The sequence below is a fragment of the Oncorhynchus mykiss genome, chromosome 5 (genome assembly GCF_013265735.2).
Source record: "Oncorhynchus mykiss isolate Arlee chromosome 5, USDA_OmykA_1.1, whole genome shotgun sequence".
In the NCBI taxonomy this organism is placed as follows: Eukaryota; Metazoa; Chordata; class Actinopteri; order Salmoniformes; family Salmonidae; genus Oncorhynchus; species Oncorhynchus mykiss.
Window position 1 is genome coordinate 89853238 of NC_048569.1, and position 23227 is coordinate 89876464.

Sequence of the window (23227 nt, forward strand, 5' to 3'; positions counted from 1 at the left end):
CCCCTAAAACGGTGCACACCATTCTGCAACAGCCTTTGAGGTACGTTTGATCCCGTTTGGTGGGTGTGGCCTGAACAATATGGGCGTGACTATTTGAAATCACAAAACTCGTGCAACACACCATACGGTAATTGCTCTCTAGGCCACCATAAATCATTTTTCCCCCAACTGGTCGTTCAGTACCGTTTCCGTTGAATTCAGCGTTGCACACCTTTCCGTCATACTGAACGCACCCCAGTCAAACCTGAGTCGGCTCTACTACTGTATTCATTGGAAAAAGAAAAGCACAAGAGCACACGCCGTCAGGTTGAAATGGTTTATTAGTTAAGGAATATCAGCGTGTTACAAATGTGATACAGGACCTTCTAAACTCAAAACAGAAAAGGTCAAAAGCCAAATGTCTGAACCCCTTTTAAAACACCACACAGGAAATAAAGAAAACGGCATCTCTACAAATAGTGAATTAGTCAAAACGCAGTAACAAAATACGTGGTTAGAACAAGCACAGAAGCATGGTTGGTTTTGTGTGTGTGTGTGTGTGTGTGTGTGTGTGTGTGTGTGTGTGTGTGTGTGTGTGTGTGTGTGTGTGTGTGTGTGTGTGTGTGTGTGTGTGTGTGTGTGTGTGTGTGTGTGTGTGTGTGTGTGTGTGTGTGTGTGTTGTTACTAAACTGACACTGGTTTCATTTGATGACTCAGTTGTCATGTGCGGCAGCTACTTCTTCTATTGGTAAATCAGCAGTGTATAAAAATATGTAAAAAAGGCCATCATTAAAGATTGGAAAAGCAAAATCCAGCTTTAGTTTAAATGACAAAGCCATGATGGGAGTGACCCTCTTTCTCTGAATAAGGCTTCAAACTGCATATCTTTAAATGTGTGTGGGAGTTAAAATGACAGTTTAAAATGGACACAACTATTCAGAATCACCTTCTAAATCAAGTCAACCCAAAGTTTTCCAGTACCATCACCCATCCTGACCAGTAGGTCCAAGGTAGTGTTGAGATGATCACAACAGTAGCTTCTTCTCAGAAAACAATACAACCTTCCAAAAACTACAAACTAAATTGCACTAAAAGTGTATTAAATGTTGGCATTCTTAAGACAAAAAGGAAAATATATACAGCACGAAAAATATTGTATGCAAAGGCTTAATGTTGCTTTCGGCAACCCCCCCCCCCCCCCCCAAATACTCCAGTCTTCACCGAAGACCCCCTGCCAAAATGGTTCCCCTGTCCCCTTCCTCCCACTCACCTACGGAACATCACGAAACACGATTATGTCACTAAGCCTGTTAGTTTGGGAAAGGTACCCCCCCCAATTGACCTCTGACCCTTAACCCTCAGGCGGAGGAGGAGAGGGCATCGGCGCAGTCGCTCCACTCATCCGTCTCGGGGTCGTAAACCTCCAGCGTGTTCAGGAAGTTGTTTCCGTCGAAGCCGCCCATGGCACAGATGAAATCACCCAGCACGGCTACACCCGCATTGCTGCGTGCCACGGTCATGCTACCGAGCATCCTCCACTCATTGCGGGCTGGGTCGTACACCTCAACACAGCGCAGGGCATGGGAGCCATCAAACCCACCAACCACGAAAAGCTTCCCTAGAGACGGGAAGAGAAGGAGATAGCGACAAGGAGAGAGAAGGGTCAGCACAAATCTGAGCAATGATTTGGATATTTCTGCCAAATTGTACTGTATCCCCACCCCAGTGAACCCATGACCCTATACACAGTAATCCCCAGTTTAGAGCAGACCATAGAACCAGAATGCTATATTTCTATGGAGAAGTGTCTTACCAGCGTAGACGGCCACCCCAGCCCCCCTGCGGGCCACGTTCATGGGGGAGATCAGGGTCCAGGTGTTGTTCTCGGGGTTGTAACGCTCCACTGTGTTCAGGCAGTTCCACGACTCAGCACCTCCAATCACGTACATGAAGCCATCTAGCTCACACACCGCAGCCTGGTGCCTCCCTAGGTGAACAGAGTTAACGCCACACTTGAATCACTTTTCACATTCACAGGCCAACTCAAAAGTGTTCCAGTTCTTCACTGACACAGTACACGCAATAAATGACAAGCGCCATTAGTAAAGGCTTCCATCCTGGTGACAAGACAAAGAAGTCCGTTACCTGGAACCTTTTCCTCGGTGTACACTATGAGAGATATAGGTACAGTCTGTGTAAAGCAGAGGAGGCTGGTGGGAGGATCTTTAAGAGGACGGGTTGATTGTAATGGCCGGAATGGAGAATACGGACCGGAGTAAAACGTGTTTTCCATGTGTTTCACTCCGTTCCATGTATTCCATTCCAGCCATTACAACGAGCCCGTCCTCCTGTAGCTCCGTAGTATATGTGTGGTATAGGGGCTTACTGATGTTGAGGGGAGCACAGTTGTTCCAGGTCTTGGTCACAGGGTCAAAAGCGTCACAGTTCTTCAGGCCTTTCTGCCCACAGGGGTCCGACCCTCCCACCACAAACAGCTTGTTGTTCAATGAGCAGACACCTGCGTTGCAGCGGTTGGTTCGGAGCTCTGGCACCTGAGCCCATGTGTCAGTGTGCGGATCGTAAGTCTCCCCACAGCTCAGCTCGTCCGAGTGGCCGTTGGAGCCGCCCATCACGTACAGCTGACCCTATGAGAGATGAGAGGAGACAGAGGGTCAGGTTTAAGTCAGACAAGCACCTGTCAGTCCTATGAAATTAGGGGTCAACGGTCAGGGTCGTACCATAAGCACTGCCATCTGGAAGCGAGCCCTGGGAGTCCGCATGGGAGCGGTGAAGGTCCAGCGGTCGTCTTTGGGGTCGTAACACTCCACCGTCCTCAGGCACTCCTCTCGGTTATACCCTCCTGGAGACGGAAAATACACAGAGGACACCAGGTCAGCCTGGGCCTACAGAACCCTTAATATGAGCATACAGCTCACACAGAGGACACCAGGTCAGTCTGGGCCTACAGAACCCTTAATATGAGCATACAGCTCAAACAGAGGACACCAAGTCAGTCTGGGCCTACAGAAGCCTTTATATGAGCCTACAGAGCAAACATATGTGTATACAACTTGACTGGAGTCCACCTGTGGTAAATTAAACTGATTAAACATGATTTGGAAAGGCACACAGCTGTGTATATAAAGGTCCCACCGTTGTCAGAGCAAAAACCATGCCATGAGGTTGAAGGAATTGCCCGTAGAGCTCCGAGACAGGATTGTGTCGAGGCGCAGATCTAGGGAAGGGAACCCCAAAAATTCAGCAGCATCCCCAAGAACACAGTGGCCTCCATCGTTCTTAAATGGAATAAGTTTGGAACCACAAAGACTCTTCCTAGAACTGGCCGCCCGGCCAAACTGAGAAATCGGGGAAGAAGGGCATTGGTCAGGGAGGTGACCAAGAACCCGATGGTCACTCTGACAGAGCTCCAGAGTTCCTCTGTGGAGATGGGAGAACCTTACAGAAGGACAACCATCTGTGCAGCACTCCACCAATCAGACCTTTATGGTAGAGTGGCCAGACGGAAGCCACTCCTCAGTAGAAGGCACATGATAGCCCGCTTGGAGTTTGCCAAAAGGCACCTAAAGCACTCAGACGATGAGAAACAAGATTATCTGGTCTGATGAAACAAAAGTTCACCTTCCAAAAGGACAACGACCCTAAGCACACATCCAAGACAACGCAGGAGTGACTTCGGAACAAGTCTCTGAATATCCTTGAGTGGCCCTGCCAGAGCCTGGACTTGAACCCGATCTAACATCTCTGGAGAGACCGGAAAATACCTGTGCTGCCCATTCAACCTGACAGAGCTTGAGAGGATCTGCAGTGAAGAATGGGAGAAAGTCCCCAAATACAGGTGTGCCAAGCTTGTAGCATCATACCCAAGAAGACTTGAGCCTGTAATTGCTGCAAAAGATGCTTCAACAATGTACTGAGTAAAGGGTCTGAATACTTATGTAAATGTTATATCCGTTTTTTGTATATATTTATTTTCTTCATAAAAACATATTATTATAGCAAACATTTCTAAAAATCTGTTTTTGCTTCGTCATCATGGGATATTGTGTGTTGATTGATGAGGGAAAAAAACAATTTAAACAATTTTAGAATAAGGCTGCAACATAACAAAATGTGGAAAAGTCAAGGGGTCTGAATACTTTCCGAATGCACTGTAGATGACATGGTGACATTAGTTGTGTGACAGGACAGGGCTGATTTGAAAGATCCGAGACTGGGGACCGGTCAGTACCAGTCTCCAGATAGAGGCTCAGTGGCTGGTTAACTAATAGCTCTATCTTGCTGTGAAGAGATTGTATCTTAATGAGAATAACCTGTATAAATAAAAGGTTAAATTGACAATGGTTAAAATCTCCGTACCTGCAGCGATGAGCCTGCCGTGCAGGGTGGCAGTGCCCAGGCCAGAGCGGGCATAGTGCATGGTGGTCAGCGGGTGTTCCTCCAGCTCCTCAGGCTGGGCCTCGAAGCTGAGGCTCTTCATCAGACAGGGTGTGGCAGAGGGAGAGCTCTGGGGAGAGCTACGGCCATGCAGGAAGATCACACACAACACTCCATCCAGCACGGCCAGACACAGGTAAGTGTTGTCTGTGGAGAGAGAGAGGGGAGGGGGAGAGAGATAGAAGAGGGGGAGAGAGAGCAAGAAGAGGGGGAGAGAAAGAAGGGTGAGAGAGAGAGGGAGGGAGATGGGAGAGAGAGGAGGGGGAAAGAGAGAGGGGGGGGGGGGGGGGGGGGGGGAGTGCCATGAGTGGAGGTGATGGTAATAACTAAATTAAAAAACAAAGTTCTTATCTTAAAAGATATTATGCTATTCATACACATTATGTTATACACCTGCTAAGTTAATGTTTTAAGTATCCTTATATTTCTGTTATTAAGGTGCTATCACTCTGATATTAGTACACCTGCACCGTAGTCTCACTGGAGATGGACCTGACCTGAGCATGATGGCGACTATGTACTGTGGAAATACGCTGAAGGAAACTCTGTTAAACTGGAATCTAGTTGTCAAACATTCAAACATCCGACACACACACACACACCCACTCCTCCGTTAAGTCTTCAAACATCCGACACACACACACACAGATACACTTACTGGTGGTCTTCTCGGAGGCAATATACTTCCACTCTCTCCTGCAGGGTGTGTTGGAGGAGGATCCGGGGGGCGAGGTGCTGCCGGAGGAGCTGGAGCTCAGCTGTCTCTGGGTGTTGCTGTTCTCACGAAGGGGCTTTTTCTGCAACAGCACAACCAACGCAGCTACAGTACAGAAACCCAGCCAGAGGGAAGATTCACAACATCTCCTACCGGCTACAACACCAGTTGGCTGCAGAGCACACACTCTACAATCGGGCCTGAAATGGACTAATCCTGGCTTTGAACCGGCCTAGAACTACACCCAAACAGTCTTTTAGCAGTGCCGAGTAGTCCCCCAGAAACAGTTGAAACCAGTCTGCAACCCATTTAAAGCATCTAAACAAGCTGAAAGACGGCAGACACAGGGTAGACTTGACCAACGAAGAAGCAGCCACATACTCAAAACACACAAAACATTTTGCAATCAGAACCCAATCTCCAAAAGACTAGACTCAATTGATCTGAGAACCAGTCTAGTGTGCAACGGAGCTACGCAAGCAGGTGTAGTGTTCCTAGGTTTTACACACTAACCGGCTGTGCCCTTGTTGCCAGGCTACATAAGGTGGATAGAGGCCAGGTTGGGCCAAGTGGCACAGAGTTAGCCCAGTATAGGGGCGGGTTGTGTACCTGCACAAACTGGATGTGGTCCTCTGCACCAACACCAAACACCCCATGTTCCTCAATGATGAGAGCGCCATCGAGCAGCTTGTGGTCGGCTGAATAGTACAGCGTTTGCACCTGCAAGACACACAGCGACACAACACCCATGTGGCAGGCTGTCTCCATGGTAACACACAGCAAAGCAGCACCCCGGGCAACACAGGAGGGAGGGGGAGGAGGGTTTGTTTGGGTGAGGAAGGTTCCGGTTGGTCTGTCGTCACCGGTAGGAGCCCAGGCTTCTTTATCAACATGGACACACAGTTGAAGGAACGCAGGTGGTTACAGTGAATGCAGGGACATACACAACATCTGCAGGTGCTGCTCCTGTGCAGACCCTTCCCTTCATAACATCTAAAAAAGGAGGAGGGGGGAGTTGGTAAAGATGAAGCATCTGGAAACTTCTTCAGTCCTCATGACCTCAACGCTTGGAAAACCCGCTCACGGTTGGCTGAGGAAGTTGGTCATTATAATTGCATGGAAAAAGGCACTGCAGCTTCTGATGTAAATCCATGAGTTATGATTACATGGAAGACAAAGCTTTTACATACATTATTGTTTCATACAAATAGTTCATTAATAAAACATGAAATTAGAGACGTTTTCAAACAAAATGACAGTGGGCATTGAGATAGAATAGAATATGCTTGAGCAGAGAACCATTCCAAAAGCTTCTTTACGGCCATGGTTAAAATGCCCTTGCCTACTTAAAGGACATCTCTTGGTTCTAAAAATGGGTTCATATTAAACTCTTCATCGAATAGTGAATTATGAAGGGAATACCGAGTATGGGGGGGGGGGGGGGGGGGGGGGGGGGGGGGGTGTAATTATGGTTATGTGCTATGCAGATGGTATTTTCAGTGGATATGAGTTTCTGTGAGTGGGTATGGGTTTCTGTGGGTTTCAGTGAGTGGATATGGGTTTCTGTGAGTGGATATGGGTTTCTGTGGGTTTCAGTGAGTGGATATGGGTTTCTGTGAGTGGATATGGGTTTCTGTGAGTGGGTATGGGTTTCTGTGGGTTTCAGTGAGTGGATATGGGTTTCTGTGAGTGGGTATGGGTTTCTGTGGGTTTCAGTGAGTGGATATGGGTTTCTGTGAGTGGATATGGGTTTCTGTGAGTGGGTATGGGTTTCTGTGAGTGGATATGGGTTTCTGTGAGTGGATATGGGATTCTGTGAGTGGGTATGGGATTCTGTGGGTTTCAGTGAGTGGATATGGGTTTCTGTGAGTGGGTGTGGGATTCTGTGAGTGGATGTGGGATTCTGTGAGTGTGTATGGGTTTCTGTGAGTGGATGTGGGTTTCTGTGGGTGGATATGGGTTTCTGTGAGTGGATATGGGTTTCTGTGAGTGGATATGGGTTTCTGTGAGTGGATATGGGTTTCTGTGAGTGGGTGTTGGATTCTGTGAGTGTGTATGGGTTTCTGTGAGTGGATGTGGGTTTCTGTGAGTGGATATCGGTTTCTGTGAGTGGATATCGGTTTCTGTGAGTGGGTATGGGTTTCTGTGAGTGGGTATGGGTTTCTGTGAGTGGGTATGGGTTTCTGTGAGTGGATATGGGTTTCTGTGAGTGGATATGGGTTTCTGTGAGTGGATATCGGTTTCTGTGAGTGGATATCGGTTTCTGTGAGTGGGTATGGGTTTCTGTGAGTGGGTATGGGTTTCTGTGAGTGGGTATGGGTTTCTGTGAGTGGGTATGGGTTTCTGTGAGTGGGTATGGGTTTCTGTGAGTGGATATGGGTTTCTGTGAGTGGATATGGGTTTCTGTGAGTGGATATCGGTTTCTGTGAGTGGGTATGGGTTTCTGTGAGTGGGTATGGGTTTCTGTGAGTGAGTGGGTATGGGTTTCTGTGAGTGGGTATGGGTTTCTGTGAGTGGGTATGGGTTTCTGTGAGTGCTCTCCACTGGATGTCAGTGGAATGTAAGTAAATTAGGTTGTATGCATACTTTACAAAATGTAAATATGTGTAAGCTAAGTAGGCCTGTGTGTGTGTGTGTGTGTGTGTGTGTGTGTGTGTGTGTAGACAGATGGGAGCACAGTGTTGCTTTGGCTGTAGAAAGAGAAAGAGGGGGGCTCCTCCTATCCTCCCTCTGTTCTCTCTGTTTCTCCCTGACTCATTACCCTGGCGGCTCAGTCTTGGCTCTTCAGTCTGCTCTCCTGCTGCTGTTAATAAACCTGGAGGAGAGACAAATCAACGAGGAGGAACATTCGTTAGTACTGGAGCGCTCGCTGACACACACACGCACACACCTGCTCAGAAAGAGAAGGGGATCGGTGGGACAGAACAGAGTGAGGGCCCTGCTCACATCTTTCAATGCAAAAGAGAATAGAGCAAAAGTCAAGACACTGTAGGTGGATCCAACTGATCACTAAAACAGAACAGCAACACAGGTCTATCTCTGCTCACCTCTAGTTTGATGTATGGTCAGGTACACTGTACTGCAGAACTAAACATTAGGAAAGAAAAGGAGAAAAAAGAAGCACCAAACAGCGTGCCATGACGTCGGGTTTGGATCAGTGCCTTAAGTCGTCCGCATGCTTCCCAGTTCCAAACAGGTGGTGCATATATTAGGACAACATTTTGTGACATTTTGTTCGTGTTGGACTTGGGCTGTTCGGGCACACCATTTTTTCTCTCTCTCTCTCTCTCCCGAGGCTAGCCGAAGTCGGAAGCCGAAGTCTACGTCCCCTCGTTGGCGATTGGTCAATAGTAGGGATTCTTCAATAAAGTGTCTGTTGTCATTTAACGAGAGATAACCCATCCTCATGAACATTCTTTCACTAGAGAAACACCAAACATCCCAGTCAGGTGCAACATTGCGAGACAAAGATCTCCTCGAGTGTATACTGGCTATGGGGTCTCAAAATGGACAAACAGTACTATTGACACTTTTTTCTCGTTTTTCAAGTGAAGGTCTTTTAAGGGAGTATGAGAGCACAATCGTTCGGTTCGCCTAGCGGTGCTCAGAGCCAGCCGACCTGAAGCATGCGGATGCCTTTAACGACTTGCTAAAGGAAAACGAGAGAGGGAGGGAAGGCGGGGAGGGTTATGGGGTGGATGAGTGCAAGCTAAACTCCTGCTACAGTACTGACCTCTTCCATCAGTCTATCCAGTTGACCTCCGTTCTCCCACAAACTGCGCTGGACCCAGTTGAGCACCTTATTGTAGAGCTTGCCGTTGCTGGGCAGGCTCAGGCTGTCTTCCAGCATTACTTCTAACTGTAGACAGACACAAGAGGAGACCAGTCAAAAATAGGTTAGAAAAAGCCATCTAGGATCAACCATGGCTAGGGTGTGCTTCGTTCATACCACAAATCACAAGACACTGAATCATTATTGAACCATCATAGTCTAGCTGTTACAAAAAAATGTTGTGTTTCACCTCAAACTAGAGACCAATCAAAACCAGGAACTGGGAATTCCAAAGTACATTCTGCAGCACCGAAGGTAATACACTATCTAGGGTTGTGACAATCAATGGAATTTTCAAAGACTGTTATTGGCCAGACAAATGACAGCAGTCACCGTAATAACTGTTTTTGTTGTTTTAAGACGCACATTTTCTATCCTCCTCCGCTCCTGGCCGCATGTGTGCCATAGAAATAGAATAGATAGAACGGGAATCCCCATTCAAGTCAATGATGCCATAATGGGTGGACTGGCGCCCATTGCGATTGTACCCATAGGAGCAAAGCAGGAAGTAAAAGCAAGAAGTGTACCCATCAATCTGTGCTGTGATTTGGTGATTCAACTCAACTGACATTACAAAAATAACATCATTTGAATGAACATTCTACATTACCATGGAAATTATTGCATCACAATATCAGGCAGCCATTGCGAGTGTACCCATGAGTTTACCAGTCAAATTGGCAGGGTTAGAGGTTCCAGCCCTGTTTTATTAATTATATTTCTATGTGTGTTGCTGCAGCAGGGGGGGTGTTGCCTAGGGAAACGGGAGACCCGTTTGCTACATGTCACGTTCTGACCTTAGTTCCTTTGTTTTTGTCTTTGTTTTAGTATGGGCAGGGCGTGAGTTGGGATGGGCAGTCTATGTTTGTTTTTCTATGTTGGTTTTGAGTTCGGCCTAGTATGGTTCTCAATCAGAGGCAGCTGTCAATTGTTGTCCCTGATTGAGAATCATACTTAGGTAGCCTGGGTTTCACTTTTGGTTGGTGGGTGTTTGTTTTCCGTGTGAGTGTTTGGTCCACACGGTACTGTTTCGGTTTTCGTTCGTTCACTTTATTGTTTAGTATTTCAGTGTTCAGTTCGTTTCATTAAGTATTACATCATGAACACTTACCACGCTGCGCTTTGGCCCGATCCTTCTTCCACCGACGACAACCCTTACACTACAACACCTTGCTTGTTACGGTTATTTTATTTTCATGGCTGTCTTCATCCATAACCGCTGGTTACACAGTGATTGTGCCAGCCCTAACAATAATGCAACTAACTGTATTTGAAAGCCCCGAGTAACAAGCTGCGTTAAACCCACATTAACCGATGCTTCATCACAGATAATCTAAATTAACGCATTTTGAGCCAGGATCAAATACTGTTTCTGTGTAAAAAGCAAAAATGGGAGCTAATGATTTAGATACAAATGTCCACCAAGACATTAAATAATTGTACATATTGGGTGAGATTCAGAGGAGGAACAATTTCCACTAAGATTATTTATTCATGTTTGTCCTCCAACGGAGCAATCAGTTGATGACTCCTAGACAAGACAAAGACCAGTATAACTACTGTAGCAAGGCTGCTCAATAGAGCAGGGACGATAAAACCGAAAATGACCAACACCGACATTGAGGGTTGGACATTAACACCCGCCACCCGTCAAATGCGAGTAGATTTTGTCATTGGTGGGTAAGAAGGTCTATTTCTCCAGCCACGTTGGCAGGTGATCACACAGAGCATTTGGGAACCAAAGGCCACATGTAGAAGTTAGTGGAATTGATAAGAAAGGCTACTAAAAGTCTGACTTGGCCTTGTGTTTCTAGGTCAATTATATTGTTTAGTTCACGACCTAACGTTAGGTTGTTGTCAATGTTAGATTGAGTTTGCCGCAACGGTCTGCTGCTGGGAAGACATCAGTCAGATTTTTTTCATCACAGACAAGTGAGTGCCCAAGTTACCACGGTAACGGCCAGTCCCTCAAAGCGGCCGCTGAACATTTGTCTCAACTAATGATTGTGCTTGACTGAGCATGGATCACTCCTAAAAAAACGTTTATTTCTTATAATTAAAACACTCAAATATTCTGTTCTCCTCGATGTATTTGTGTGCCTCTACATTTCTACTTAGGAGCACATCATGTACTCCTTGTAAAACATGTCAGTGCAGAGCTCTGAACTATATGAATAAATGAGCTGTATCATTCAGCCTTTTGTGGCAGGGCAGGAACTTTGTTGAATCTTCATGTTCATTTGTAGAACTCCATCTGTTTTTACTATTGGATTTAAATGATTTATTTGAACATGTATTGGTTAAAAGACGCAGGTCACAAAAATGTACCCCATTACTTCTTACTAGTAACACATACAGTAATTTAGAAAAACAGAAAGCATGCCCATCTGATGTTTTTATGGTCTCAGAAAACATTTTGGTGGTAAAATATCAGAGTGGCTGGTAGATTTTAAAATGTTAGTATTTATTATTTACCTGCCACAGTGGCTGGTGGACCAAAAAGTTCATTTCCCACCCTGCCGACATCACCTTCCTCTTACCGAAGCATTTTGTGCACGTCGGTAATTTTGCTACACAACGTTCCTGTAGATCGTTCTAAAACCATTATTTGTTCGACAGTAATAGCCTATGCATTATGATGATTCCTGCTATGAAAGTATCTGCCTGTCCCTGTTTCCCTGTCTGCTGCTGTGTGAGCGATCCACTCTCACTCCCTCTCCCCACTGTGTGCACAGAGGTGGGAGAGATGCATTCTGAGAAAGGAGATGCATTCTGAGAAGAGAGATGCATTCTGAGAAGAGAGATGCATTCTGAGAAGAGAGATGCATTCTGAGAAGAGAGATGCATTCTGAGAAGAGAGATGCATTCTGAGAAAGGAGATGCATTCTGAGAAAGGAGATGCATTCTGAGAAGAGAGATGCATTCTGAGAAGAGAGATGCATTCTGAGAAGAGAGATGCATTCTGAGAAGAGAGATGCATTCTGAGAAAGGAGATGCATTCTGAGAAAGGAGATGCATTCTGAGAAGAGAGATGCATTCTGAGAAGAGAGATGCATTCTGAGAAAGGAGATGCATTCTGAGAAAGGAGATGCATTCTGAGAAGAGAGATGCATTCTGAGAAGAGAGATGCATTCTGAGAAGAGAGATGCATTCTGAGAAAGGAGATGCATTCTGAGAAGAGAGATGCATTCTGAGAAGAGAGATGCATTCTGAGAAAGGAGATGCATTCTGAGAAGAGAGATGCATTCTGAGAAAGGAGATGCATTCTGAGAAGAGAGATGCATTCTGAGAAGAGAGATGCATTCTGAGAAAGGAGATGCATTCTGAGAAGAGAGATGCATTCTGAGAAGAGAGATGCATTCTGAGAAGAGAGATGCATTCTGAGAAGAGAGATGCATTCTGAGAAGAGAGATGCATTCTGAGAAGAGAGATGCATTCTGAGAAGAGAGATGCATTCTGAGAAAGGAGATGCATTCTGAGAAAGGAGATGCATTCTGAGAAGAGAGATGCATTCTGAGAAGAGAGATGCATTCTGAGAAGAGAGATGCATTCTGAGAAAGGAGATGCATTCTGAGAAGAGAGATGCATTCTGAGAAGAGAGATGCATTCTGAGAAGAGAGATGCATTCTGAGAAAGGAGATGCATTCTGAGAAGAGAGATGCATTCTGAGAAAGGAGATGCATTCTGAGAAGAGAGATGCATTCTGAGAAAGGAGATGCATTCTGAGAAGAGAGATGCATTCTGAGAAGAGAGATGCATTCTGAGAAGAGAGATGCATTCTGAGAAAGGAGATGCATTCTGAGAAGAGAGATGCATTCTGAGAAGAGAGATGCATTCTGAGAAGAGAGATGCATTCTGAGAAGAGAGATGCATTCTGAGAAGAGAGATGCATTCTGAGAAGAGAGATGCATTCTGAGAAGAGAGATGCATTCTGAGAAAGGAGATGCATTCTGAGAAGAGAGATGCATTCTGAGAAGAGAGATGCATTCTGAGAAGAGAGATGCATTCTGAGAAGAGAGATGCATTCTGAGAAGAGAGATGCATTCTGAGAAAGGAGATGCATTCTGAGAAGAGAGATGCATTCTGAGAAGAGAGATGCATTCTGAGAAAGGAGATGCATTCTGAGAAGAGAGATGCATTCTGAGAAGAGAGATGCATTCTGAGAAGAGAGATGCATTCTGAGAAGAGAGATGCATTCTGAGAAGAGAGATGCATTCTGAGAAGAGAGATGCATTCTGAGAAGAGAGATGCATTCTGAGAAGAGAGATGCATTCTGAGAAAGGAGATGCATTCTGAGAAGAGAGATGCATTCTGAGAAAGGAGATGCATTCTGAGAAGAGAGATGCATTCTGAGAAGAGAGATGCATTCTGAGAAGAGAGATGCATTCTGAGAAGAGAGATGCATTCTGAGAAGAGAGATGCATTCTGAGAAGAGAGATGCATTCTGAGAAGAGAGATGCATTCTGAGAAGAGAGATGCATTCTGAGAAGAGAGATGCATTCTGAGAAAGGAGATGCATTCTGAGAAGAGAGATGCATTCTGAGAAGAGAGATGCATTCTGAGAAAGGAGATGCATTCTGAGAAGAGAGATGCATTCTGAGAAAGGAGATGCATTCTGAGAAGAGAGATGCATTCTGAGAAGAGAGATGCATTCTGAGAAGAGAGATGCATTCTGAGAAAGGAGATGCATTCTGAGAAGAGAGATGCATTCTGAGAAAGGAGATGCATTCTGAGAAAGGAGATGCATTCTGAGAAGAGAGATGCATTCTGAGAAGAGAGATGCATTCTGAGAAGAGAGATGCATTCTGAGAAAGGAGATGCATTCTGAGAAGAGAGATGCATTCTGAGAAGAGAGATGCATTCTGAGAAGAGAGATGCATTCTGAGAAAGGAGATGCATTCTGAGAAGAGAGATGCATTCTGAGAAGAGAGATGCATTCTGAGAAGAGAGATGCATTCTGAGAAGAGAGATGCATTCTGAGAAGAGAGATGCATTCTGAGAAGAGAGATGCATTCTGAGAAAGGAGATGCATTCTGAGAAGAGAGATGCATTCTGAGAAAGGAGATGCATTCTGAGAAGAGAGATGCATTCTGAGAAAGGAGATGCATTCTGAGAAGAGAGATGCATTCTGAGAAGAGAGATGCATTCTGAGAAGAGAGATGCATTCTGAGAAGAGAGATGCATTCTGAGAAGAGAGATGCATTCTGAGAAGAGAGATGCATTCTGAGAAGAGAGATGCATTCTGAGAAGAGAGATGCATTCTGAGAAGAGAGATGCATTCTGAGAAGAGAGATGCATTCTGAGAAGAGAGATGCATTCTGAGAAAGGAGATGCATTCTGAGAAGAGAGATGCATTCTGAGAAGAGAGATGCATTCTGAGAAAGGAGATGCATTCTGAGAAGAGAGATGCATTCTGAGAAAGGAGATGCATTCTGAGAAGAGAGATGCATTCTGAGAAGAGAGATGCATTCTGAGAAGAGAGATGCATTCTGAGAAAGGAGATGCATTCTGAGAAGAGAGATGCATTCTGAGAAAGGAGATGCATTCTGAGAAAGGAGATGCATTCTGAGAAGAGAGATGCATTCTGAGAAGAGAGATGCATTCTGAGAAGAGAGATGCATTCTGAGAAAGGAGATGCATTCTGAGAAGAGAGATGCATTCTGAGAAGAGAGATGCATTCTGAGAAGAGAGATGCATTCTGAGAAAGGAGATGCATTCTGAGAAGAGAGATGCATTCTGAGAAGAGAGATGCATTCTGAGAAGAGAGATGCATTCTGAGAAGAGAGATGCATTCTGAGAAGAGAGATGCATTCTGAGAAAGGAGATGCATTCTGAGAAGAGAGATGCATTCTGAGAAGAGAGATGCATTCTGAGAAAGGAGATGCATTCTGAGAAGAGAGATGCATTCTGAGAAAGGAGATGCATTCTGAGAAGAGAGATGCATTCTGAGAAGAGAGATGCATTCTGAGAAGAGAGATGCATTCTGAGAAAGGAGATGCATTCTGAGAAGAGAGATGCATTCTGAGAAAGGAGATGCATTCTGAGAAAGGAGATGCATTCTGAGAAGAGAGATGCATTCTGAGAAGAGAGATGCATTCTGAGAAGAGAGATGCATTCTGAGAAAGGAGATGCATTCTGAGAAGAGAGATGCATTCTGAGAAGAGAGATGCATTCTGAGAAGAGAGATGCATTCTGAGAAAGGAGATGCATTCTGAGAAGAGAGATGCATTCTGAGAAGAGAGATGCATTCTGAGAAGAGAGATGCATTCTGAGAAGAGAGATGCATTCTGAGAAGAGAGATGCATTCTGAGAAGAGAGATGCATTCTGAGAAAGGAGATGCATTCTGAGAAGAGAGATGCATTCTGAGAAAGGAGATGCATTCTGAGAAGAGAGATGCATTCTGAGAAAGGAGATGCATTCTGAGAAGAGAGATGCATTCTGAGAAGAGAGATGCATTCTGAGAAGAGAGATGCATTCTGAGAAAGGAGATGCATTCTGAGAAGAGAGATGCATTCTGAGAAAGGAGATGCATTCTGAGAAGAGAGATGCATTCTGAGAAGAGAGATGCATTCTGAGAAGAGAGATGCATTCTGAGAAGAGAGATGCATTCTGAGAAGAGAGATGCATTCTGAGAAGAGAGATGCATTCTGAGAAGAGAGATGCATTCTGAGAAGAGAGATGCATTCTGAGAAGAGAGATGCATTCTGAGAAAGGAGATGCATTCTGAGAAAGGAGATGCATTCTGAGAAGAGAGATGCATTCTGAGAAGAGAGATGCATTCTGAGAAGAGAGATGCATTCTGAGAAAGGAGATGCATTCTGAGAAGAGAGATGCATTCTGAGAAGAGAGATGCATTCTGAGAAGAGAGATGCATTCTGAGAAGAGAGATGCATTCTGAGAAGAGAGATGCATTCTGAGAAGAGAGATGCATTCTGAGAAAGGAGATGCATTCTGAGAAGAGAGATGCATTCTGAGAAAGGAGATGCATTCTGAGAAGAGAGATGCATTCTGAGAAAGGAGATGCATTCTGAGAAAGGAGATGCATTCTGAGAAGAGAGATGCATTCTGAGAAAGGAGATGCATTCTGAGAAGAGAGATGCATTCTGAGAAAGGAGATGCATTCTGAGAAGAGAGATGCATTCTGAGAAAGGAGATGCATTCTGAGAAGAGAGATGCATTCTGAGAAGAGAGATGCATTCTGAGAAGAGAGATGCATTCTGAGAAAGGAGATGCATTCTGAGAAGAGAGATGCATTCTGAGAAGAGAGATGCATTCTGAGAAGAGAGATGCATTCTGAGAAGAGAGATGCATTCTGAGAAGAGAGATGCATTCTGAGAAGAGAGATGCATTCTGAGAAGAGAGATGCATTCTGAGAAAGGAGATGCATTCTGAGAAGAGAGATGCATTCTGAGAAGAGAGATGCATTCTGAGAAGAGAGATGCATTCTGAGAAGAGAGATGCATTCTGAGAAGAGAGATGCATTCTGAGAAAGGAGATGCATTCTGAGAAGAGAGATGCATTCTGAGAAGAGAGATGCATTCTGAGAAAGGAGATGCATTCTGAGAAGAGAGATGCATTCTGAGAAGAGAGATGCATTCTGAGAAGAGAGATGCATTCTGAGAAGAGAGATGCATTCTGAGAAGAGAGATGCATTCTGAGAAGAGAGATGCATTCTGAGAAGAGAGATGCATTCTGAGAAGAGAGATGCATTCTGAGAAAGGAGATGCATTCTGAGAAGAGAGATGCATTCTGAGAAAGGAGATGCATTCTGAGAAGAGAGATGCATTCTGAGAAGAGAGATGCATTCTGAGAAGAGAGATGCATTCTGAGAAGAGAGATGCATTCTGAGAAGAGAGATGCATTCTGAGAAGAGAGATGCATTCTGAGAAGAGAGATGCATTCTGAGAAGAGAGATGCATTCTGAGAAGAGAGATGCATTCTGAGAAAGGAGATGCATTCTGAGAAGAGAGATGCATTCTGAGAAGAGAGATGCATTCTGAGAAAGGAGATGCATTCTGAGAAGAGAGATGCATTCTGAGAAAGGAGATGCATTCTGAGAAGAGAGATGCATTCTGAGAAGAGAGATGCATTCTGAGAAGAGAGATGCATTCTGAGAAAGGAGATGCATTCTGAGAAGAGAGATGCATTCTGAGAAAGGAGATGCATTCTGAGAAAGGAGATGCATTCTGAGAAGAGAGATGCATTCTGAGAAGAGAGATGCATTCTGAGAAGAGAGATGCATTCTGAGAAAGGAGATGCATTCTGAGAAGAGAGATGCATTCTGAGAAGAGAGATGCATTCTGAGAAGAGAGATGCATTCTGAGAAAGGAGATGCATTCTGAGAAGAGAGATGCATTCTGAGAAGAGAGATGCATTCTGAGAAGAGAGATGCATTCTGAGAAGAGAGATGCATTCTGAGAAGAGAGATGCATTCTGAGAAGAGAGATGCATTCTGAGAAAGGAGATGCATTCTGAGAAGAGAGATGCATTCTGAGAAAGGAGATGCATTCTGAGAAGAGAGATGCATTCTGAGAAAGGAGATGCATTCTGAGAAGAGAGATGCATTCTGAGAAGAGAGATGCATTCTGAGAAGAGAGATGCATTCTGAGAAGAGAGATGCATTCTGAGAAGAGAGATGCATTCTGAGAAGAGAGATGCATTCTGAGAAGAGAGATGCATTCTGAGAAGAGAGATGCATTCTGAGAAGAGAGATGCATTCTGAGAAGAGAGATGCATTCTGAGAAGAGAGATGCATTCTGAGAAAGGAGATGCATTCTGAGAAGAGAGATGCATTCTGAGAAGAGAGATGCATTCTGAGAAAGGAGATGCATTCTGAGAAGAGAGATGCATTCTGAGAAAGGAGATGCATTCTGAGAAGAGAGATGCATTCTGAGAAGAGAGATGCATTCTGAGAAGAGAGATGCATTCTGAGAAAGGAGATGCATTCTGAGAAGAGAGATGCATTCTGAGAAAGGAGATGCATTCTGAGAAAGGAGATGCATTCTGAGAAGAGAGATGCATTCTGAGAAGAGAGATGCATTCTGAGAAGAGAGATGCATTCTGAGAAAGGAGATGCATTCTGAGAAGAGAGATGCATTCTGAGAAGAGAGATGCATTCTGAGAAGAGAGATGCATTCTGAGAAAGGAGATGCATTCTGAGAAGAGAGATGCATTCTGAGAAGAGAGATGCATTCTGAGAAGAGAGATGCATTCTGAGAAGAGAGATGCATTCTGAGAAGAGAGATGCATTCTGAGAAGAGAGATGCATTCTGAGAAAGGAGATGCATTCTGAGAAGAGAGATGCATTCTGAGAAAGGAGATGCATTCTGAGAAGAGAGATGCATTCTGAGAAAGGAGATGCATTCTGAGAAGAGAGATGCATTCTGAGAAGAGAGATGCATTCTGAGAAGAGAGATGCATTCTGAGAAAGGAGATGCATTCTGAGAAGAGAGATGCATTCTGAGAAAGGAGATGCATTCTGAGAAGAGAGATGCATTCTGAGAAGAGAGATGCATTCTGAGAAGAGAGATGCATTCTGAGAAGAGAGATGCATTCTGAGAAGAGAGATGCATTCTGAGAAGAGAGATGCATTCTGAGAAGAGAGATGCATTCTGAGAAGAGAGATGCATTCTGAGAAGAGAGATGCATTCTGAGAAAGGAGATGCATTCTGAGAAAGGAGATGCATTCTGAGAAGAGAGATGCATTCTGAGAAGAGAGATGCATTCTGAGAAGAGAGATGCATTCTGAGAAAGGAGATGCATTCTGAGAAGAGAGATGCATTCTGAGAAGAGAGATGCATTCTGAGAAGAGAGATGCATTCTGAGAAGAGAGATGCATTCTGAGAAGAGAGATGCATTCTGAGAAGAGAGATGCATTCTGAGAAAGGAGATGCATTCTGAGAAGAGAGATGCATTCTGAGAAAGGAGATGCATTCTGAGAAGAGAGATGCATTCTGAGAAAGGAGATGCATTCTGAGAAGAGAGATGCATTCTGAGAAGAGAGATGCATTCTGAGAAGAGAGATGCATTCTGAGAAAGGAGATGCATTCTGAGAAGAGAGATGCATTCTGAGAAAGGAGATGCATTCTGAGAAGAGAGATGCATTCTGAGAAGAGAGATGCATTCTGAGAAGAGAGATGCATTCTGAGAAGAGAGATGCATTCTGAGAAGAGAGATGCATTCTGAGAAGAGAGATGCATTCTGAGAACAGAGATGCATTCTGAGAAGAGAGATGCATTCTGAGAAGAGAGATGCATTCTGAGAAGAGAGATGCATTCTGAGAAAGGAGATGCATTCTGAGAAAGGAGATGCATTCTGAGAAGAGAGATGCATTCTGAGAAGAGAGATGCATTCTGAGAAGAGAGATGCATTCTGAGAAGAGAGATGCATTCTGAGAAAGGAGATGCATTCTGAGAAGAGAGATGCATTCTGAGAAAGGAGATGCATTCTGAGAAGAGAGATGCATTCTGAGAAGAGAGATGCATTCTGAGAAGAGAGATGCATTCTGAGAAGAGAGATGCATTCTGAGAAAGGAGATGCATTCTGAGAAGAGAGATGCATTCTGAGAAGAGAGATGCATTCTGAGAAGAGAGATGCATTCTGAGAAGAGAGATGCATTCTGAGAAAGGAGATGCATTCTGAGAAGAGAGATGCATTCTGAGAAAGGAGATGCATTCTGAGAAAGGAGATGCATTCTGAGAAGAGAGATGCATTCTGAGAAGAGAGATGCATTCTGAGAAGAGAGATGCATTCTGAGAAGAGAGATGCATTCTGAGAAGAGAGATGCATTCTGAGAAGAGAGATGCATTCTGAGAAGAGAGATGCATTCTGAGAAGAGAGATGCATTCTGAGAAGAGAGATGCATTCTGAGAAAGGAGATGCATTCTGAGAAAGGAGATGCATTCTGAGAAGAGAGATGCATTCTGAGAAAGGAGATGCATTCTGAGAAGAGAGATGCATTCTGAGAAGAGAGATGCATTCTGAGAAGAGAGATGCATTCTGAGAAGAGAGATGCATTCTGAGAAGAGAGATGCATTCTGAGAAGAGAGATGCATTCTGAGAAAGGAGATGCATTCTGAGAAGAGAGATGCATTCTGAGAAGAGAGATGCATTCTGAGAAAGGAGATGCATTCTGAGAAGAGAGATGCATTCTGAGAAGAGAGATGCATTCTGAGAAGAGAGATGCATTCTGAGAAGAGAGATGCATTCTGAGAAGAGAGATGCATTCTGAGAAGAGAGATGCATTCTGAGAAGAGAGATGCATTCTGAGAAAGGAGATGCATTCTGAGAAAGGAGATGCATTCTGAGAAGAGAGATGCATTCTGAGAAGAGAGATGCATTCTGAGAAAGGAGATGCATTCTGAGAAAGGAGATGCATTCTGAGAAAGGAGATGCATTCTGAGAAGAGAGATGCATTCTGAGAAGAGAGATGCATTCTGAGAAAGGAGATGCATTCTGAGAAGAGAGATGCATTCTGAGAAAGGAGATGCATTCTGAGAAAGGAGATGCATTCTGAGAAGAGAGATGCATTCTGAGAAAGGAGATGCATTCTGAGAAAGGAGATGCATTCTGAGAAAGGAGATGCATTCTGAGAAGAGAGATGCATTCTGAGAAAGGAGATGCATTCTGAGAAGAGAGATGCATTCTGAGAAAGGAGATGCATTCTGAGAAGAGAGATGCATTCTGAGAAAGGAGATGCATTCTGAGAAAGGAGATGCATTCTGAGAAAGGAGATGCATTCTGAGAAGAGAGATGCATTCTGAGAAGAGAGATGCATTCTGAGAAAGGAGATGCATTCTGAGAAAGGAGATGCATTCTGAGAAAGGAGATGCATTCTGAGAAGAGAGATGCATTCTGAGAAGAGAGATGCATTCTGAGAAAGGAGATGCATTCTGAGAAAGGAGATGCATTCTGAGAAAGGAGATGCATTCTGAGAAAGGAGATGCATTCTGAGAAAGGAGATGCATTCTGAGAAAGGAGATGCATTCTGAGAAAGGAGATGCATTCTGAGAAAGGAGATGCATTCTGAGAAGAGAGATGCATTCTGAGAAGAGAGATGCATTCTGAGAAGAGAGATGCATTCTGAGAAAGGAGATGCATTCTGAGAAAGGAGATGCATTCTGAGAAAGGAGATGCATTCTGAGAAAGGAGATGCATTCTGAGAAGAGAGATGCATTCTGAGAAAGGAGATGCATTCTGAGAAAGGAGATGCATTCTGAGAAGAGAGATGCATTCTGAGAAAGGAGATGCATTCTGAGAAGAGAGATGCATTCTGAGAAAGGAGATGCATTCTGAGAAAGGAGATGCATTCTGAGAAAGGAGATGCATTCTGAGAAGAGAGATGCATTCTGAGAAAGGAGATGCATTCTGAGAAAGGAGATGCATTCTGAGAAGAGAGATGCATTCTGAGAAAGGAGATGCATTCTGAGAAAGGAGATGCATTCTGAGAAAGGAGATGCATTCTGAGAAGAGAGATGCATTCTGAGAAAGGAGATGCATTCTGAGAAAGGAGATGCATTCTGAGAAGAGAGATGCATTCTGAGAAAGGAGATGCATTCTGAGAAGAGAGATGCATTCTGAGAAGAGAGATGCATTCTGAGAAAGGAGATGCATTCTGAGAAGAGAGATGCATTCTGAGAAGAGAGATGCATTCTGAGAAGAGAGATGCATTCTGAGAAGAGAGATGCATTCTGAGAAGAGAGATGCATTCTGAGAAAGGAGATGCATTCTGAGAAAGGAGATGCATTCTGAGAAGAGAGATGCATTCTGAGAAGAGAGATGCATTCTGAGAAGAGAGATGCATTCTGAGAAAGGAGATGCATTCTGAGAAGAGAGATGCATTCTGAGAAGAGAGATGCATTCTGAGAAAGGAGATGCATTCTGAGAAGAGAGATGCATTCTGAGAAGAGAGATGCATTCTGAGAAGAGAGATGCATTCTGAGAAGAGAGATGCATTCTGAGAAGAGAGATGCATTCTGAGAAAGGAGATGCATTCTGAGAAAGGAGATGCATTCTGAGAAAGGAGATGCATTCTGAGAAGAGAGATGCATTCTGAGAAGAGAGATGCATTCTGAGAAAGGAGATGCATTCTGAGAAAGGAGATGCATTCTGAGAAAGGAGATGCATTCTGAGAAAGGAGATGCATTCTGAGAAGAGAGATGCATTCTGAGAAGAGAGATGCATTCTGAGAAGAGAGATGCATTCTGAGAAAGGAGATGCATTCTGAGAAAGGAGATGCATTCTGAGAAGAGAGATGCATTCTGAGAAGAGAGATGCATTCTGAGAAGAGAGATGCATTCTGAGAAAGGAGATGCATTCTGAGAAAGGAGATGCATTCTGAGAAAGGAGATGCATTCTGAGAAAGGAGATGCATTCTGAGAAAGGAGATGCATTCTGAGAAGAGAGATGCATTCTGAGAAGAGAGATGCATTCTGAGAAGAGAGATGCATTCTGAGAAAGGAGATGCATTCTGAGAAAGGAGATGCATTCTGAGAAGAGAGATGCATTCTGAGAAGAGAGATGCATTCTGAGAAGAGAGATGCATTCTGAGAAAGGAGATGCATTCTGAGAAAGGAGATGCATTCTGAGAAAGGAGATGCATTCTGAGAAAGGAGATGCATTCTGAGAAGAGAGATGCATTCTGAGAAGAGAGATGCATTCTGAGAAGAGAGATGCATTCTGAGAAAGGAGATGCATTCTGAGAAGAGAGATGCATTCTGAGAAGAGAGATGCATTCTGAGAAGAGAGATGCATTCTGAGAAAGGAGATGCATTCTGAGAAAGGAGATGCATTCTGAGAAAGGAGATGCATTCTGAGAAGAGAGATGCATTCTGAGAAAGGAGATGCATTCTGAGAAGAGAGATGCATTCTGAGAAAGGAGATGCATTCTGAGAAAGGAGATGCATTCTGAGAAAGGAGATGCATTCTGAGAAAGGAGATGCATTCTGAGAAGAGAGATGCATTCTGAGAAGAGAGATGCATTCTGAGAAGAGAGATGCATTCTGAGAAAGGAGATGCATTCTGAGAAGAGAGATGCATTCTGAGAAGAGAGATGCATTCTGAGAAGAGAGATGCATTCTGAGAAGAGAGATGCATTCTGAGAAAGGAGATGCATTCTGAGAAAGGAGATGCATTCTGAGAAAGGAGATGCATTCTGAGAAGAGAGATGCATTCTGAGAAAGGAGATGCATTCTGAGAAGAGAGATGCATTCTGAGAAAGGAGATGCATTCTGAGAAAGGAGATGCA

The 23227-nt window shown here is 44.3% G+C and overlaps 1 protein-coding gene across 3 annotated transcripts in view; it reads right to left on the reverse strand.

Annotated features, from left to right (window-relative positions):
• Positions 1-302: 302 nt before the first annotated feature.
• ivns1abpa (influenza virus NS1A binding protein a) overlaps positions 303-23227 on the reverse strand; it is a 65300-nt gene continuing 42375 nt past the window's right edge. For all 3 annotated transcript variants that reach the window (XM_036978735.1, XM_036978733.1, XM_036978736.1), the window contains exons 7-14: positions 8883-9008; positions 5759-5869; positions 5093-5231; positions 4357-4581; positions 2718-2839; positions 2366-2624; positions 1793-1966; positions 303-1597 (exon numbers count right to left, since the gene is read on the reverse strand). In XM_036978735.1, coding sequence (XP_036834630.1) covers positions 1338-1597; positions 1793-1966; positions 2366-2624; positions 2718-2839; positions 4357-4581; positions 5093-5231; positions 5759-5869; positions 8883-9008 — 1416 coding nt within the window. In that variant the 3' untranslated portion in view covers positions 303-1337. The remainder of the gene's footprint in view (positions 1598-1792; positions 1967-2365; positions 2625-2717; positions 2840-4356; positions 4582-5092; positions 5232-5758; positions 5870-8882; positions 9009-23227) is intronic.